The 17,725-nt window shown below is 64.6% G+C and overlaps 2 protein-coding genes across 5 annotated transcripts in view; one reads left to right on the plus strand and one right to left on the minus strand.

Moving 5' to 3' along the window:
• Nucleotides 1-7,341, minus strand: part of EXTL1 (exostosin like glycosyltransferase 1) — a 7,961-nt gene extending 620 nt beyond the window's left edge. Inside the window, exons 1-10 of one of the 3 annotated variants that reach the window (XM_041417371.1) lie at nucleotides 6,949-7,341; nucleotides 5,311-6,554; nucleotides 2,185-2,278; nucleotides 1,997-2,104; nucleotides 1,478-1,597; nucleotides 1,254-1,386; nucleotides 1,050-1,168; nucleotides 658-753; nucleotides 362-448; nucleotides 61-221 (exon numbers count right to left, since the gene is read on the minus strand). In XM_041417371.1, coding sequence (XP_041273305.1) covers nucleotides 61-221; nucleotides 362-448; nucleotides 658-753; nucleotides 1,050-1,168; nucleotides 1,254-1,386; nucleotides 1,478-1,597; nucleotides 1,997-2,104; nucleotides 2,185-2,278; nucleotides 5,311-6,245 — 1,853 coding nt within the window. In that variant the 5' untranslated portion in view covers nucleotides 6,246-6,554; nucleotides 6,949-7,341. Of the gene's footprint in view, nucleotides 1-60; nucleotides 222-361; nucleotides 449-657; nucleotides 754-1,049; nucleotides 1,169-1,253; nucleotides 1,387-1,477; nucleotides 1,598-1,996; nucleotides 2,105-2,184; nucleotides 2,279-5,310; nucleotides 6,555-6,728 lie in introns of all 3 variants that reach the window. The other 2 variants (XM_041417370.1, XM_041417372.1) reach the window with 2 other exon arrangements.
• Nucleotides 7,342-9,270: 1,929 nt separating this feature from the next.
• Nucleotides 9,271-14,606, plus strand: PAFAH2 (platelet activating factor acetylhydrolase 2). 2 transcript variants are annotated; one of them, XM_041417410.1, is made up of 11 exons: nucleotides 9,275-9,406; nucleotides 10,088-10,186; nucleotides 10,322-10,469; nucleotides 10,642-10,738; nucleotides 10,838-10,906; nucleotides 11,003-11,117; nucleotides 12,384-12,497; nucleotides 12,761-12,852; nucleotides 12,947-13,117; nucleotides 13,436-13,584; nucleotides 14,310-14,606. In XM_041417410.1, the coding sequence occupies exons 2-11, from the start codon at nucleotides 10,103-10,105 to the stop codon at nucleotides 14,402-14,404; spliced, it is 1,134 nt and encodes a 377-aa protein (XP_041273344.1). In that variant the 5' UTR covers nucleotides 9,275-9,406; nucleotides 10,088-10,102; the 3' UTR covers nucleotides 14,405-14,606. The 2 variants fall into 2 exon arrangements, with proteins under 2 accessions (XP_041273345.1, XP_041273344.1); XM_041417411.1 differs by lacking the exon at nucleotides 12,384-12,497 and having other exon boundaries at nucleotides 9,271-9,406.
• The last annotated feature ends 3,119 nt before the right edge of the window (nucleotides 14,607-17,725 follow it).

Genomic DNA, 17,725 nt, shown 5'->3' on the forward strand with positions numbered 1-17,725 from the left:
CGCAGCCCCGGCCCGGCCCCCGCAGCCCCCCGGCCCCCGCAGCCCCGGCCCGGCCGGTACCGGTGGTAGAAGGCGGCGGCGGCGGGGACGATGGAGAGCTCGTTGGTCCATCTGGAGGTGTAGCCCCAGCGGCGCTGCTCGGGGTCCCAGAAGTGGCTCTGCGTGGGGAAGCCCACGATGCGCTCGGGGAAGCTGCGCCACACCGAGAAGGCAAAGTCCACCTGGCACGGGATGGGCACGGTGTCACCCACCCAGTGCCACCTGCGGGAGGGGACCGCCGCTGCCCCTGGAGGACGCGGGGACATGGGGACAGCCTGTGGTGATCACTGAGCGTCCGAGGGACGCGGGGCCGTGGCCTCACCTCGCTGGTGGAGAGGCTGGTGTCCTCGTCCAGGCTCAGCACCGCGTCCGTCTGGATGGCCCCGAAGGGGAAGAAGCGGTCGCTGAGCTGTGGAGGGAGGAGGGACAGGTTGGTGCCCTGGGGTGGCTGTTGCAGCCCCCTGGCAGTGTCCCTGCTCCCTGGCAGTGTCCCAGATCCCTGCCCCTGTCCCTGTCCCAGCTCCCTGCCCCTGTCCCTGCTCCCTGCCCCTGTCCCTGCTCCCTGTCCCAGCTCCCTGCCCCTGTCCCAGCTCCCTGGCAGTGTCCTGCCCCCCTCACCTTCCTCCTGCCCTGGATGATGGTCAGAGGCACGCTGCTCTGGGGCCATTTCCCGCTCGGGGGTGGTGGCTTCTCGCAGTTCCACAGGACCACGATCTGCAAGGGGAAGGACAGATGTGGCCGGAGGGGTTGGCTGGGTTCTCTGCTCCAGCCCAGCCCATCCCATCCCAAAACCACCTCGTGGCAGTTTGGACCAGGATAAACCCCCAGGTGGTCCCGCCCCCACCCCAAAGGGCTTGGGACACAGCTCTGCCCGCCCAAACGTGACACCACCAGCCACCCCTTCCACCCCTAAACCCACCCATCCCCTCTGCGACCCGCAGGACCAGCCCCACCATCCCCCCGGATCCCCGGGGGCTGCACCGGCACACTCGGGACTCTGCTTCTCCCACCTGGGCGCAGTGCTGGGATCCAGAGACGGCTTGGATGAGCCTGAGGATGGGCTGGGACAGCGACCCCGCTTGCGAGACCGCCCGGATGAAAGCCGTGAACTTCTTGGAGGGGCTGTAGCCTGAAAAAAGGGTGGGAGAGGGAGAGGAAAGGTGTTGGGCACACCCCGAGTTTGCGGGGCTCAGCCGGGGTAGGCAATGTCCTACCTTGCTGCAGGTAGTAGAAGGGAAAATCCCCGAGGTGGGTGGAGAATTCCGGCAGGACCAGGAGCCCCCCGGGCAGCGCGTTCCAGAGGAAGCGGGAGCGGGAGCGGTGCGGAGACAGCCGGTCCTTGATGATCTGCCGGAGGCCCGAGTGATGCTCCCGGCACCCCCGCGGCGACCCCGGCAGCTGGGAATGGGTTGGGGGGGATTCGGGGTGGGGGGCTCACCTCCAGCGTGGTGTGCACGATCTTGTCCACGGAGGAGAAGTAGGCATCCCACAGGAACTGGGTCTGCTGCTGGAAGGCCAGCACGCGCTCGGGGCGGATGCAGCGCACGGCGGAGGGGATCTGTGCCGGGGGGGCAGCGGGGTCCTCACCTCGGCTCCCCCCCTCCAGGATGGGCTCCTCTGTCCCCTCCAACCATCCCACGGGACAGCCCCTGCTGTGGGTGGTGCCACCTCCCCCTGTGGGGCTGCATCTCCTCTCCCTGGAGCAGGATCAGCCCCGGGATTCCCAAGGGTTTGTGCCTGGGAAGATCCTTCCCAGCTCCCCCCCGAGATGAACAGAGCCCCGGGAGTGCAGCAGGGTGGGACCCCCATTCCAGGTTGGCTCAGATCCTTCTGCAGCTGCCCACAGGAGCACTGCCAGGCTCAGCTGCTGGGGGCTCACCCCCAGACTCGGCTGGGGGCTCCACCACCGCTGGCATTGGGATTGGGGTCTGGTGCTGGCAGAATCTGGAGCCGGTACCTGCAGCAGGAGCCTCTCGCTGCCCACGACAGCAGCTTTGCCCCAGTCGATGGCCTCGGCAAAGGGCAGCTCCCAGCCATCACTCAGCAGCACCGGGATGCAGGCGGCCTGTGGAGGGACCCCGCAGGCTGGGACAGAGCCCCCAGACCCCGGTGAGGGGGTCCCCAGTCCCCCTGCCCACCCCGTACCTGCAGAGCCTCGAGGAAGCGGAAGGAGCCCAGGCGCCTGCCCCGGGGCACGATGCAGAAGGTGGAGTTGTGCAGCAGCTCCCGGTAGTCAAACCTGGCGTGGGAGATGGGCTGGGGGTCAGGCATGGCCCCCTCCCCTCCTGTGAGCACCCCGGGAGGTGCTGCTGGCACCGGCCAGGTGTGGAGCCAGCCCAGGGCAGGGTCAGGATCGGTTTGGGCTGATTTTTGCTCTGAACATCCCTGGTTTTGTGGGAGCAGAGACCTCCTGGGTGCTGAAGGGATGGACCCAGGCATCCCTTAAACAGGGGGGGGCTCAGGAAGGGACCCCAGTGCCCTCTGAAAGCACCACCCAGCTCCTCCCAGCCTCCAGCAATGACACCCCACGCAAGGCCACCTCCCGAGCCCCCGAGCCCGAAACTGCAGCGACTCCTGTGCCATGCCCAGACTTGCTGGGCAGGACCAGCCCTGCCTGCCCTGGCAGCGTTCAGGGGGGGGCAGTGGGTGTCTGCAGCGCGGCCCCCCCGGCCGGGCTCGCCCGTGGGGCTCTCAAAGCCCCTTCTGTGCCGTGCTGGGAGAGGCTCGGCCGCTGCCGGGTCCCTGCGGCCGCGCCGGAAAATCCAATATTGACTTTAGGTCGGGACAGACCCCGTCTGTTCCTGCCCGCGGGGAGGGGCAGCCGCTCCCGGAGGGGCTGGGGGTGACTCTCGTGGTCCAGCTGGGTGGTTGGGAGGCCAAAAAGAGCCCTTACAATGTGCTGGTCCCAGGAGGAAGGGTGTCCCCGCGGTGGGGACGCGGCGCTGGTGCCAGGCTGGGAGCTGAGGCTGTGTCCCCTCCGCGGGTGCCCGGAGCTGGCCGGAGCGCTCCGGGATGTGGGAAATCAGCCCCAATGCCAAGGCACAGAGTTTCACAATAAAATCCGCTTCTGGATGATCCTCCCCAGTGTCTCCAAAGGATGCCAAAATCTTTGACCCGTTAACCCTCAAACTCCCGGCCGGGCAGCCGGAGGGGTGGCAGCTCAAACCTCACGAAACCACAGCAGCGACAGCCACATCCCCGGGGCCAGACCGGGCTGCCACATCTCCTGGGGACCCCAGACCCTGCCTTTACCCCCGGCAGCCCCGGGAAGCCTTTCCCGCTGCCGGGGCCGGGTGGGCAGCGGGTCCCGGGGGGGATTTGCCCTCGGCCGCAGCCGGTGCGGCGGGGCTGGCGCCGGCCGGGCTGCGGGGCCGAAGGCTCCCGATGGAAACACTCCGCTCCTGACGCGCTGCGGTTTCCGGGCAATCGCCGTCAGGGCTTCCTTGTTTTGTCAGGAGCCGAGCTCCCCTCGCCAGGCCCCTCCGTGGCTCCGGCCGGGCACGGTGCCACCGGCACCGGCGGCTCCGCAGAGCCGCTCCCAGCCCGCGCCGGCTGCTCCGAGCGCGGGGCAGCGGGGCCGCTCCGCAGCGCTGCCACAAGCCGCCCTTCATCCCAGAACAGAACCGGATTGTTCGGGGCAGCCCCCTCGGGCGTGAGGAGGATGATGGGACCCCCAGCAGGGCCTTCCTCTGCTCCCCGAGGGGGTTCCAGCGTGCTAGCCCCCGACACACCGGGTGAACCGGGGTCTCACTCTGTTCCCTCCCTGCTGGCCTGTCCCCTGTCCGAGTGGCCTGTCCCCTGTCCGGGCAGGAGGGCAGAGCGGGCAGAGCTGGCCCTGGAGGCCACGGCGGTGATTTTGTGCCCGGTGTCCCACAGGGACGAGCAGGGCCGCAGAGGCTCGGGGTCACACAGAGCACGCTGCCTCTGCCACGTGTTCCACATGGATCCCCTGGCCAAAGCCATCCTGGGAGAGGTGTAAATCTCCCTGTGTTTGCAAACAGCATTAGGGGATTACCTGGGTGGGCGGATGAGGGGGAATTCTCATCCCGCTGCCCCTTGGCACGGCGTGGGGCTGACCTTGGGCCCCCTGTCCTGCCAACCCCGCTGTCCTGAGATGCCCCATCCCAAGGAGACTTTGCTACAAGTGCTGACCCTGCTGGGCTGGTGGCACCCTCCAGACAGGGCCATGTGGTGCCTGACCCACCCCAAAGCCCCGGCTAATCCCAGTGCCAGCACCCCAGTTCCACTTTTACCTCCCAGTACCTCCTAAGACGCTTTGAGGATGATGCCCAACGTGGCCTCTCCCCATCTGCTCTCCAGCCGGGTGGCTGGGGGATGTCCCCAGGCAGTGGGATGGGCACCTGCCCATTGTCTGTGGGATGGGCTCCGTGTTTACAGCCCTGAATTCAGCAGCTATGATGGGACCCAAGTAGTTGGATGGGGAGGTGAGGAGCTGGCATGCGTCCCTGCAGAATGGAGCCCCCAAACTCACAGAACTTTGTACCCCCAATTTTTCCACCACTGTGCCCGTCCCACGCTGCTGCCACCGTGTCCATTTCTGATGGGGGAAGCAGGGGGACCCCCACCCACCACCACCAACCCTGGCCCCGCCCCCTCCCCGGATTGCACCGCCCCCGGGCTCCCATTGGCTCTCCGCTCAAATGAGTGGGCGTGACCGGCGGAGCCCCGCCCCGCAGCGCGCGCCCATTGGCCGCGCCCACGTGGGACGGGGGGGGAGATCCCCGGGGGGGCCGGGGCTGAGGGGGCACCGACCCCGTGTCCCCCCGTGTCCCCCCGTGTCCCCCTGTCCCTATGGTCCCCTGTCCCCATGTCGCCCACACTGGGACGCCCACAGACCCGCCAGTTTTGTGGGATTTTCAGTGGAGCCAGTGAGGGGGGGGGGAAGTTTCGGGCTCATCTCCAAGAGAAACGTTTATGTTGGGGGAGAGCAGGAGGGGGGAGAAGAAAAGCGTCATTCATCAGCGTTTGGAAAAAGGGAAATCGTATTAGAGGCGGTGGCAGCGATTGCAGATAAGAGCCGCTCTGGCCAGATTACTCCAACTTTAATACAGAGCTGGAAAGCCCTGAGCAGGCAGCGCCTCGCTCCCCACCGTGCCATGAGACCCTCATGCCCTTCAGGAGAACCCAAAACCTCCCTCTCCAGAGGCCCAGCCGCACGGAGCGTCACGGCAGCGCCCCGCAGAGAGGCCGGGACACTTCTGGGGCGTCCCATCGCCCCGGACCCCCCTTTCCCCCCCATCTCCCACTCACCTTTCATAGTCGACGTTGTCCTTGTCGCAGCGCGTGTCCTTGTGCCTCTCCCAGTCCTTGCCGTGCTTGCAGGTGGTGAGGGAGACGATGTCCTTCCCGTTGTGGATGTGGTGCAGCGCGTTCCGCGTGCCGGAGCCGATGCCCGTCAGGTACCTCTTCCCCTTGAACACCAGCAGGTATTTCTTTTTGGGGGGCACCGAGTCCTGCCGCAGCCACCCCCCGTCCCCGCCGCGCTGCGGGTGCTCCCTGGGGAACAGAGGGATGGAGACGTCGAAGCCGGGCCGGAAGCTGCGGCTGTCGAAGCTGGCTCTGGCCAGGATGGCCTGGCCGGCGTCGAAGCCCAGCTCGCCGGTGTAGCCGGGCCAGGTGCCCGAGTAGAGGTTGAAGATGAGGTGGTTGCGGCCGCCGTTCCAGAGCGGGAAGCCGCGGATTTTCTCGTCCACGTTGCGGACGTACTGGCCCGAGAGGCGGTCGCGGTCCAGCGTGTCGATGCCGAGGATGAAGAGGCACGCTTCCTCGGGCCTCGGCGTGTGGTAGCGGGAGCGCTCGATGGAGCTGAGGATTTTGCTGTAGGTCTCCGAGACCGGCTGGCCCCGCTCCTGGGGGTAGGTGAACACTTTGAAGCCGTTCCTCTCGCACCTGGAGAGGTCGAAGCAGGTTTCCATCCGGCAGCTGCTGCTCCTGGAGACGCTCAGCCGCGCCGCCCGTCGCTCCCGGGGGGACGGCAGGGAAGGGTCCCCATCCCTCTGCAGCTCCTCGGGGTCTGCAAAGCTTTTGAGGAGGGATCGATCCGTCCAGCGGGGCCAGCTCCTCCGGGCTTCTGCTTTCCTCCCGGAAAAGAAAGCGAAACGGCGCAGCTGATCCCCTCCAAGGAAGAAAAGGAGAAGCCAAGAGGCAAGGAAAGTCAGGAAAATGTATTTCTTCCTGGTCTGCATAGGTTCACACGCAGCCCCAGCTCCTCATCGGGCTCAGGTGGGTGCCAGAGTCCGGCCAAGGGGCCGACGTTCCCAGCCCCGAGTGGGTGGTGGGACGGCTCCTGGCCCCAGGCACCGTCCTGTGTCCCTGCAGTCTGTGACAGTCCCCACTTTCTGCCCGCTCTGCCCAGGGCTGTGCTGGTTTCTCGGGACAGTCCCGGTGTCTGGCTGCAGAGCAGAGCCCGGTGCCCCGCTGTCCCAGGCGCTCACTTCTCCGGGCCCCCGAGCCGCGACAATGACATTTCCATCGCTTGACCCAGCTTCAAATCCCTGGAGAAAGGGAGAGGTCGCGTCGCCACCGTCCTGTCGCCGCCAGCCGTGTCACCACAAGTGGCTCCACACATCCCTGCGGCGGGACTCCCCTCCCCAGCTCCCTGGGGAATAAAACCCTGGGAACAAACCCCCGTCCCTCCCCTGCTCCTTCCCCCCCGGTCCCCCCGTTACCTTCGGGGACTCGCGGCCCCGGGTGGGTGCCGGGCCGCCGTGTCCCGGAGCCCCGATCGCCGCCTGCCCGCGGCTCCGGGCTGCATCCCCGGCCGGGGAAGGCGGCGGAGCAGCCGCCGAGCGGCCCCGCCGGGCTCCCGGTGCGCGGCCGGGCGGAGGAGCCGCTGCGGGAGGCTCGGCACAGCCCCGCTCCCGGGGCGCCGGGCGTCCCCCTTGTCACCTTGTCCGTCTGTCCCTGCGCTGGGCTCTCTGTTCCCGTGTCCCCCCGGTGCCTGTCCAAGACCCCGGCTGCTCTGCGCTGTCCTCCTGTCCCTCCTCGGGACTGTTCCCTGTCCGTCTGTCTGTCCCCTCCGGGGCTAACTGTCCGGCCGTCCCCTGCCCCACTCTGAGCTGGCTGTCCCCTGTCCGTCTGTCCTTTCGGGACTGTCTGTCCCCTGACCCCTCCCAGATCTGGCTGTCCCTCGTCCGTCCGTGTGTCTGTCCCGCCCAGGGCTGGCCGTCCCCTGTCCCTCGGGGAGCTGGCTGTGCTCTGTCCGCCGGTCAGTCCCCGCGGGGCTGGCTGTCCCCGTGTCCGTGTCGCTGTCCCCGTGTCCCCGTGTCCCCCTGTCCCTATGGTCCCCTGTCCCCATGTCCCCATGAAGCCCTGTCCCTGTGTCCCCATGGACCCGTGTCCCCCTGTCCGCTTGTTCCCATGGTCCCTTGTCCCCGTGTTCCCCTGTCCCCATGGACCCCTGTCCCTCTGTGTCCCTGGCGCTGTGTCCCTCCTGTCCCCCTGTCCCTGTGTCCCCCTGTGTCCCCCTGTCCCTGTGTCCCTCTGTCCCCGTGTCCCCATGGACCCCTGTCCCTGTGTCCCTGTGTCCCCCTGTGTCGACCTGTCCCTGTGTCCCTCTGTCCCCGTGTCCCCATGGACCCCTGTCCCTGTGTCCCTGTGTCCCCCTGTGTCGACCTGTCCCTGTGTCCCTCTGTCCCCGTGTCCCCATGGACCCCTGTCCCTGTGTCCCTGTGTCCCCCTGTCCCTGTGTCCCCCTGTCCCTGTGTCCCTCTGTCCCCGTGTCCCCATGGACCCCTGTCCCTGTGACCCTGTGTCCCCCTGTCTCTGTGTCCCTCTGTCCCTGTGTCCCCCTGTGTCCCAGGGGACAGAGCTCGGTCCCAGCCTGGCCTGACCCCAGCTCAGACGGTCCCTGTGAGCCCAGTGCGGGGTCCCCGCAGAACCAGGACCCCCGGGGCTCCCCAGCGCACCCCCCGGCCCCGCTGGGCTCACTCTGAAGCAAGAGCAGGACGGCCGAGTTGTCACCGTCACCTCCACCCAGGACCCTCTCCCAGGGTGGCTTTGCCGGGGTGATTTGTGGGTGCCGGGGGGGCTGACCCCGTTCCCGGAGCCGGGCTGGGCTGGGCCTGGCGGCACGGACAGGTCGGGGCTCGTCTCTCCCGCCCCGTCCCGGCATCCGCGGCCGCCGCCCTCGCCGGGCCCCGCCGGCCGGGCAAGCCGGGACCGGAGCGCTGGATGCCGGCCACGGGCGGGACAGCCCGGGCAGCCTCCGCCTGCGGCTGGATCCGCGGCTGAGGGCACGGGCTGCGGTGCCCCTGCCTGCCCCAGCCCCGGGGGACACGGGCTGTGACAATCCCAGGGCTCTGTCCGGCGCCCAGCGCGTGCCTCAGTTTCCCCAGTCACCCAGGGAGCGTGGGGTGGGGCTGTGTGAGGGGGAGCTTGGCACAGACGGTTTTCACCGAACCTTTGGGTATTTATTTGCCAGCCTGGCTGGCTCGGCCCCGCAGGGAATTAATCCCCGGCCGCAGAGGGGATTACTGGGGACCGGGGGCCGCTTGAGCTCCACAAAGAGGATTAAGGACAGGGAACGTGGGGATGGGCAGCGAGAGCCCCGGGGCACCGCTGGCCTCTGGGGGGGACAGGGGGACATCCCCGGGGACAGGGACCCGGCTGGGTACAGACACGGACAGGGCAGCCCTGGGCTCGGGGTGCTGCCCACGGAGGGGCCACGGGGGGACTGGGGTGTGCCCTGAACTGGGGGCACTGGGAGCTGTGGTTCGGTGGTGGTGACACTGGGAGCCGTGTCCTGTCCTGGTGTCACCGGGAGCTGTGATTTTGTGCTGGTGACACTGGGAGCGGTGTCCTGTCCTGGTGGCACTGGGAGATGTGGCTTCGTGCTGGTGACACCGTGTCTTGTACCGGTGTCACTGGGAGCTGTGATTTCCTGCTGGTGACACTGGGAGCCGTGTCCTGTCCTGGTGGCTACTGGGAGCTGTGGTTTTGTGGTGGTGGAACTGGAGCAGTGTCCTGTCCTGGTGTCACTGGGAGCTGTGATTTCGTGCTGGTGACACTGGGAGCCGTGTCCTGTCCTGGTGACACTGGGAGATGTGGCTTCGTGCTGGTGACACCGTGTCTTGTACCGGTGTCACTGGGAGATGTGATTTCCTGCTGGTGACACTGGGAGCAGTGTCCTGTCCTGGTGTCACCGGGAGCTGTGATTTCGTGCTGGTGACACTGGGAGCCGTGTCCTGTCCTGTCCTGGTGGCAGTGGCAGCTGTGATTTCGTGCCGGTGACACCGTGTCCTGTCCTGGTGGCCCCTGGGAGCTGAAGTCCGGGAGCACGGGAGGCACTGGGAGCTGCAGGGCAGAGTTCACTGGGGCGTGCTGGGAGCTGTGACCCGCCGTACTGGTGTGTGCGGGCAGGGGGATACTGGGGGGCACTGGGCAGCGGTCACTGCCGGCTGGGAGGGCACAGAGGGAAACCTGGAGCCGGGAGAGCCCTGGAAGCTCGGGGGGAGCTCTGGGAGCTCCTGGGGAGCACCGGGAGCTGCGGCGGGGAGGGCGCTGGGGTGGAACTGGGAGGCACTGGGAGCTGCGGGGAGCACTGGAACTGTCAGGAGCGCTGGGAGCGGGGGGTCACCGGCAACTGGGGGACAACTGGGAGCTGCGATGGTGGCGGGGGGCGCTGGGGGGAGCGCTGGGAGCTGCAGGGAGGCTCCGGCACTGCGAGGCGCTGGGAGCTGTAGTCGGACTGCGCCTACTGGGAGCTGTAGTCCGGGCTCCCAGCGCTTACTGGGAGCTGTGGTCCCGGGCCGGGGCCGTACTGGGAGCTGTGGTTGGGCACTGCGGGGTGGTCCTGCCGTGGTGGCAGCCCCGCACTGTCCCCTCCGCAGGGGTGTCCCCTCTGCGGCTGCCCGTGGGGAGAGGAACGGGGCGGGGGTCTCATCCCTGAGCAGCCCCGAGGGGGTGGAACTGGGAGGGGGTGGAACTGGGGGGCTCTGAGCAATGGGAGAGGGGTGGGGAAGAGAGGAGGGAGCGGGTTGGGGTCGCTGGGGTGGGGGACAGACACCGACCCCGTGTCTCTGCCCAGGCTGGCTGCGGCAGCATGGGGGGGATGCTGGCGCTGCCCCCGGGGCAGGGACCCCACCAGGTGGGCTGCACGGATGTCATGGTGGGCCACACGCGGCAGGTACGGGGATGGGGACAGCGATGACGATGGGCACAGGGACACGCTTCCCTGCAGAGCAAGGTGGCGCAGGTTTCGGACACTGCCACCACCCTCTGTGCTGTCCCCACTGTGTCCCCCTTCCCTGTCTCCCTTCAGGGGCTTTTCCTCCGCCTCTTCTACCCGTGCCTGCCCCGGGCAGGGGCCACGGAGCCGCTCTGGGTCCCTCGCCCCGAGTACTGCGGGGGCTTGGCCGATGTCACCCTGGGTCGCCGCTGGTGCTCCGCCCTGCTCGGCATGGCCGTCGGTGAGGGGGGACACCCCCAGCCCCACCCTGGGGGCTCCCCGGTCCTTAGGGGGGGTTCAATCCCCCCGTGCCTGGGTGGATGCTGCAGGCGGGGCTGGGGCTGAGCAGGGACCTGTGGCACCCACCGCCCGTGTCCCCCCGCCCCGTTCCTGGGGGTCTCTCGTCCCTGCAGGCTCCTGCAAGGTCCCGGTGAGCTGGAACGGGCCCCTCAAGCCCCGCAGCAGCGGGTACCCCCTGATCATCTTCTCCCACGGCCTGGGAGCCTTTCGGTAAGGTGAGCCCCGAGCAGGGCTGGCACAGGGGTGTGGGGACCCTCCGCGGCCCCACCCAGACCTGCCCCGAGCCCTGTGCTCCCATCTCCCTTCCAGGACCTTGTACTCTTCCATCTGCACAGAGCTGGCGTCCTGGGGCTTCGTGGTGGCAGCGCTGGAGCACAGGTGGGTGCCCAGGTCACCACCAAGTTCGTGCTGAGGCTGGTGGCACGTCGTGCCCCGGGGGGAACTGCAGTGTCCCCTTCCCTCCTGCCCCCACAGGGACCACTCTGCTGCCACCACCTATTTCTGCCCGGCAGAGGCTGGCACGGAGGAGTGGATCCCCTTCCAGCGGGTGCCCCGAGGGCAGAAGGAGTTTTATTTCCGAAACAAGCAGGTACCAGGGCCGGGGGGACCAGGGTGGGCAGAGGGGAGGTTTTCCTGGAATTCCTCCTGCAAGCCAGGCTGGCCCTGCATCCCTGGGGATGCTCTTCCCAATGCTGTATTGCCACGGTGCTGAGCTTTCTCCTCGGAGATGAGAGAAATCCCTTCAGCCTGTTTCTCTGTTTCCTGGAGTCCATCTGTCCTGGCAGGAGCCAGGCTGGGCTTTGCCATGGCCCTGGATAATGTCCCTCACACCCTGGGGAGAGCAGGACTCTGTGCCCAGCCCAGCTCTGCACCAGCTGCTGGGTTTGTTCCCACTGGGATTTTTGTCTCTGTGGGATTATCCCGGACAGCTGCTTGCTGGGGAGCAGGAAGGTTTTCCTGCTGAGCCAAGTTCCCCCCCTCTGTTTGTTTCTGCCTCATTTAAAAGGACAAGAGCAAGTGAAGATTAGTCGTGGAAAAGCTCTCTAGGAACGGAGGTGCTTTTGGCAGCCTTAAATCACCTCCCAGCCTGTTCTTTTTGTGTGTGCTCTGCCTCATGGCACATTGCACAGAAAAGGGAAACAGTTCTGAGCCCATGAGCAGAAATGGTGAGGGAGAAAGAGGGAGAAATAAATGAAAGAGAAATAACTGATAGATAGAAATAGTTGCCAGGCCAGTCTCCATTATGGCATTTTCTGTGTTGCAGGGAGTAGGAGAGAGGTTTTCATGGGAGATTTTTGTCACTTGTCACCTTAAATGTGCACAGACGGCAGCACTGGTGTCCTTAGGGCAGCCGAGGACGTGGCCTCAAAGTGGCTCCGAGTCAGGGCATCCTCTCCATGAATCATTTGGGATTTTAGGAGGGGATTTTAGGATGCTCCTGGGTGGTGTGCCCCTGAGTTGGGTTTTAGGGGGACACCCAGCTTTGCTCCTGGCTTAGGGGCTCTGGGGTCCCTGTGGGGTTTGGAGCAGGGGATGGCTCAGCTGGGAGGCAGCTGGTGAGAAACCCAGGCTGTCCCTCCTCTGTTTCCTCCCAGGAGCAGAGACTTTAGGTCCTCTCCAGCCGTCTGCTGCCAGATTAGCTGAACTAAGAGCAAACACCAAAAAAACCCATCCCAATGAACGCGCTGCATCCCGCGGGAGCCGCAGCGCCGCTTTGGCGTTTGCTGCAGTCAGGGAGAGCCCCGTGGCAGAGAAGCACTGCAGGATCGGGCCGGGGTGGGCACTGGGGGAAGGTGTCACCCACATTTGTGGGCTGGAGCAGCTGGCTTCACCCGGGAAGGGCTGATGGTTCCAGGTTCACCAGAGAGCTCGGGAGTGCGTGCGGGCGCTGCGGCTCTTCCAGGCCATCGCCGGCGGCAGATCTGTCCCCAGCATCCTCCCCCAGGACTGGGATCTCTGCGTGCTGAAGGTACCTGGCCCTGCCTGGGGGTGCCCCAGGATCACTCCTGAGACTTTTCCTGCTGGCACAAGAAGAACCCCAGCCTTCCCCCCCGGGGCTCCCTGCAGCCTCTCCTCACCGGGCAGCCCGGGCCCCTCACACCAGCAGTGGGACTCGGCACTCCCCCCTTCCAGGGGGACTCTGCTGACCTTCCCTTGCCTTTTTCTTCCCTAATCAGAGACCTCCAGCCGTGAGGTTTGGGCTCAGACCCCTCAGCCCTCTCCCTTTTGCAGGACAACCTTGATCTGAGCAAAGTGGCCGTCATGGGCCATTCCTTCGGGGGGGTGACAGCGGTGCTGGCCTTGGTGAAGGAGCCCAGCTTCAGGTGAGGCATGGCAGGGGCTGCAGAGGCTCCAGGGACACATCCTGGGCTCATCCTGGCGGGAAGGGGAGCCGTGGTGGTGCCTGTCCTGCTCCAGGTGTGCCGTGGCTCTGGATGCCTGGATGTTCCCTCTGGAGAACCTGCTGTACCCGGAGGTGCCCAGTCCTGTGCTCTTCATCAACACCGAGAAGTTCCAGACTCCGGAGAGCGTGGCCAAAATGAAGAGGCTGAGCTCCGGGAACAGCCAGACGAGGATTGTGACCGTGCTGTGAGCCAGGGGTGGCACCCCCCCGCTGCAGGGAGCACCCGTGGGTGTCCCAGCAGGAAAAGCTCCGGGGGTCCTGCTGCAGGGAGCACCCGGGGGTGTCCCAGCAGGAAAAGCTCCGGGGGTCCTGCTACAGGGAGCACCCAGGGGTATCCCAGCAGGAAAACCTCCGGGGGTCCTGCTGCAGGGAGCACCCATGGGTGTCCCAGCAGGAAAACCTCCGGGGGTCCTGCTGCAGGGAGCACCCGGGGGTGTCCCAGCAGGAAAACCTCCGGGGGTCCTGCTGCACGTCCCCCTGATGCACATCCCTGCCCTGCCCAGGGGAACGGTGCACGAGGACCAGACCGACTTTGCCTTCCTCCCTGGGAAGCTCTTCAGCCTCATCTTCGGCAGGAGGGGCACCCTGGAGCCCCACAAGGCTCTGGCCATCACCAGCCAGGCAGCTCTGGCCTTCCTGCAGAGGCACCTCGGTATGGCCCAGGCTGGGGGAGCAGGGGGGCCTCGGGGGTCTCCCTGGTTTGGGGGGGCTCCCTGGTTTGGGGCTGGTGCTTCCTGAAGCACAGGGGTGCAGTGGCTGCCCCTCGGTGGCTCCTGGACAGGCTGTGGTGGCCCTGTCACCTGCAGGGGAGGATTTGGTAACCCTGTCACCTGCAGGGGGGGACCTGTCACCTGCAGGGGGGGATTTGGTAACCCTCTTCCTGCAGAGGCACCTCGGTATGGCCCAGGCTGGGGGAGCAGGGGGGGCTTGGGGGGCTCCCTGGTTTGGGGCTGGTGCTTCCTGAAGCACAGGGGTGCAGTGGCTGCCCCTTGGTGGCTCCTGGACAGGCTGTGGTGGCCCTGTCACCTGCAGGGGAGGATTTGGTAACCCTGTCACCTGGAGGGGTGGCCCTGTCACCTGGAGGGGAGGATTTGGTAACCCTGTCACCTGGAGGGGAGGCTGTGGTGGCCCTGTCACCTGCAGGGGAGGATTTGGTAACCCTGTCACCTGGAGGGGTGGCCCTGTCACCTGGAGGGGAGGATTTGGTAACCCTGTCACCTGGAGGGGAGGCTGTGGTGGCCCTGTCACCTGCAGGGGAGGATTTGGTAACCCTGTCACCTGGAGGGGTGGCCCTGTCACCTGGAGGGGAGGATGGGGTGGCCCTGTCACCTGCAGGCGAGGCTGTGCTAACCCTGCCACCCCCTGTGCCCCGTGCAGAGCTGCAGGAGCAGTTTGGACAGTGGGACGAGCTCCTGGAAGGCATTGGGGACTCGGTGGCTCCGGAGGCGCCGTTCGGCCGCTCGCACCTGTAGCTGCTCCGAGGGCACTGCTGGCACCTGGGGAGTGGCAGAGTGACCCTCTGGGACAGAGTGACTCCTGGGAAGGGCAGGAGGAGCCCTGAGGACAGCAGGACCTGGGGACAGCGCTCAGGGACTGTGCCAGCAGAGCCCTCCCTGCTCTGTGCCTGCACTGAGGGCTGTGGGCTGAGGGAATAAAATCCCCAGGGATAAAAACCGAGTTGGCTGTCACAGATTAATAAAGCCACAGCGGGGTGGGCTGGGAGAGCCTGTGAAGATCATCCCCAGCTTCGCTGTGGGTCGGGGGTGGTTCAGCCACGGCTGAAAGAGATGCAGCATCAGGGCTGCCAGCACGAGGGAAAGGAGAATCCCAAAATTGTCCTGCAGAGCCGTGCAGATGGCTGACTGCACGCCTCCACCCTGCAGCGGGAAGGAGGGAGGATGCATTTCAGCAGGAGGAATGGGAGGAGGAGCCTCGGAGCAGCCGGGATGGGGATGGGAATGGGGATGGGGATGGGATGGGGATGGTAATGGGATGGGAATGGGATGGGATGGGATGGGAACAGGATGGGATTCAGCAAGGGGGACATCCCCCAGCAAAGGGGACATCCATCAGTAAAGGGGACATCCCTCAGTAAAGGGGACATCCCTCAGCAGAGGGGACACACACACACATATATATATATATATATAAAAATTATATAAAATTTTAATATATAACACTATAATAACATAATAAAAATAAGATAATAGGGAAAGGAAAAGCTGTGTGAGCAATCAGGGACGAGCCATAAATTCATTCCCCTCTTCCCATGGGCAGGGATTCATTCCCAGGAATCCATTCCCATGAATTCATTCCCCCTTTCCATGGGCAGGGATTCATTCCCAGGAAGCAGGGATGAGCCATAAATTCATTCCCCCCTTCCCATGGACAGGGATCCATTCCCAGGAATTCATTCCCATTAATTCATTCCCCCTTTCCATGGGCAGGGATTCATTCCCAGGAATTCATTCCCCTCTTCCCATGGACAGGGATCCATTCCCAGGAATTCATTCCCCCTTTCCATGGGCAGGGATTCATTCCCAGGAATCCATTCCCAGGGGCTCAGCCACTCCTGAAGGTGAGCTGGGAAGACAAACCCATCACTCCCAGTGTTCTCCCCTTCATCCCTCTTCCTCCTGGTTTTTATCCTGAGCATGGTCTGGGACACCCCTGGGCTCAGTCGGAGTCACCTGTCCCAGCTGTGTCCCCTCCAAACTCCCCCTGCACCCCCAGCCGGGTCCCTGGGGGTGAGCCAGGAGCAGGGAAGGCCTTGGCTCTGTTCAAAGGCTGCTCAGACACAACAAAACATCTTTGTGTTACCAACCCTGCCTTCAGCACAAACCCAAACACGGCCCCAGCCCGGCCCCAGCACCGAAATTAACCCTGCCCCAGCCCAGACCCAGCACAAATTGCTCTGCTGGGGCTGGGAAATGGTGAGGAAGGGGCTGGAGATGGGGAGGAAGGGGCTGGAGATGGTGAGGAAAGGGCTGGGATTGCTCTGCTGGTCTGGGGTTGATGAGGAAGGGCTGGAGATGGTGAGGAAGGAGCTGGAGATGGTGAGGAAGGGCTGGAGATGGTGAGGAAGGAGCTGGAGATGGTGAGGAAGGGCTGGAGATGGTGAGGAAGGGGTGGAGATGGTGAGGAAGGGGCTGGGGATGGTGGGGAGGGGCTGGAGATGGTGAGGAAGGTCTGGAGATGATGAGGAAAGGCTGGAGATGGTGAGGAAGGGGCTGGAGATGGTGAGGAAGGGGCTGGAGATGGTGAGGAAGGGGCTGGAGATGGTGAGGAAGGAGCTGGAGATGGTGAGGAAGGGCTGGAGATGGTGAGGAAGGGGCTGGAGATGATGAGGAAGGGCTGGAGATGGTGAGGAAGGGGCTGGTGATGGTGAGGAAGGGCTGGAGATGATGAGGAAGGGCTGGAGATGGTGAGGAAGGGGCTGGGATTGCTCTGCTGTTCTGAGAAATTATGAGGAAGGGGCTGGGATCGTTCTGCTGGGGCTGGAGATGGTGAGGAAGGGATTGGTGATGATGAGGAAGGGCTGCAGATGGTGAGGAAAGGGCTGGGATTGCTCTGCTGGTCTGGGGATGATGAGGAAGGGCTGGAGATGGTGAGGAAGGGGCTGGGATTGCTCTGCTGGTCTGGGACCATTCCCAGGGACACCCTGATGCTCTGGGGTGTCCTGGGCTGCTGCAGGCTCCCCAAAGCACACCTGCAGGTTTTGTGGCACGGGGCAGGAGTCCAGGGTTACCCCAAGATGTGATCTGCCCCCACACCGGCTCAGCTGGGGTTTGAATGTGAGCTCTGGGGTGTTACACCCCCAAATCCAGGGGGGTTTTGTTTCTCAGGGATGGGGGGAGGAAACACCAGCCCCGTTTCTTTAGGGAGCCCCCGGCTGCAGCATGGCAGCCCCCAGGGGTCCCAGAGTGTCTGCCCTGCTCCCATGCTCAAACCCACGGCTTTAAAATTAAAAACAAAAAACCAAAAAAACCCAGCCCCACACAAAACAAACGCTGCTGCCCATTGATATTCCCCTCACAGCTGTGCCTGCAGCAGGGCTGGGCTGTGAATGGACACATTCCTTTTCTCCGAGCTCTCCCACCAAAGCTTCCCACCGGGCTCTGGAATCCCGCAGGGTCAGCACAGCTCCTGGCAGCCCAGAGCCTCCTTCTCCTCCTTCTCCTCCTTCTCCTCCTTCTCCTCCTTCTCCTCCTTCTCCTCCTTCTCCTCCTTCCAGGTCACAAACCCAAACTCCAGCCCTCGCTGCCGTCCACGGAAAACCTCATTTGCTCAATTGGAGCATCCCCGTTGATTTAATTAATGCAAATCCAGACTCGTGTTAGACCTCCTTGTAATTACTGTAAGGCTCTCGTGGTTTTTGTTGGGTTTTTGGTTTGGTTTTTTTTTTTTTTTCCCCCCTTTTTCTTGTGTTTTTAAGGGAAACAGTGAGATCTGGATTCCCGTGGAGGAGCTCTGGGGTTTGGTGCAGTGCTGCCCCAGCCCCAAGCCCAGGCAGCACCTCCTTGAGCAGAATCCCCCAAATCTCCTCGGCTGGCAGGGATTCACTCTCTCCCACGCTGGGTTTTTTCCACTGGAAAAATCCCAGCATCGTTCTGGGTGAGATCCCGGAGGAAAACCGAGTTCTGAGCTCTCTGAAGTGAATTTTGATCACCTCATCCCTGAGCTGAGGAGCCTGCGTGCTCCCAGTCACGAGGGGTTCAGCTCCACTTTTAAATCCTCCCACGGAGCCTCGGGGTCTGCAGCAGGCTCAGTGCTCCCCCCACTCCCTGCCCCCC

This window comes from Onychostruthus taczanowskii, unplaced genomic scaffold (assembly GCF_017590055.1).
Source record: "Onychostruthus taczanowskii isolate IOZ18803 unplaced genomic scaffold, ASM1759005v1 scaffold56, whole genome shotgun sequence".
Taxonomy (NCBI): Eukaryota; Metazoa; Chordata; class Aves; order Passeriformes; family Passeridae; genus Onychostruthus; species Onychostruthus taczanowskii.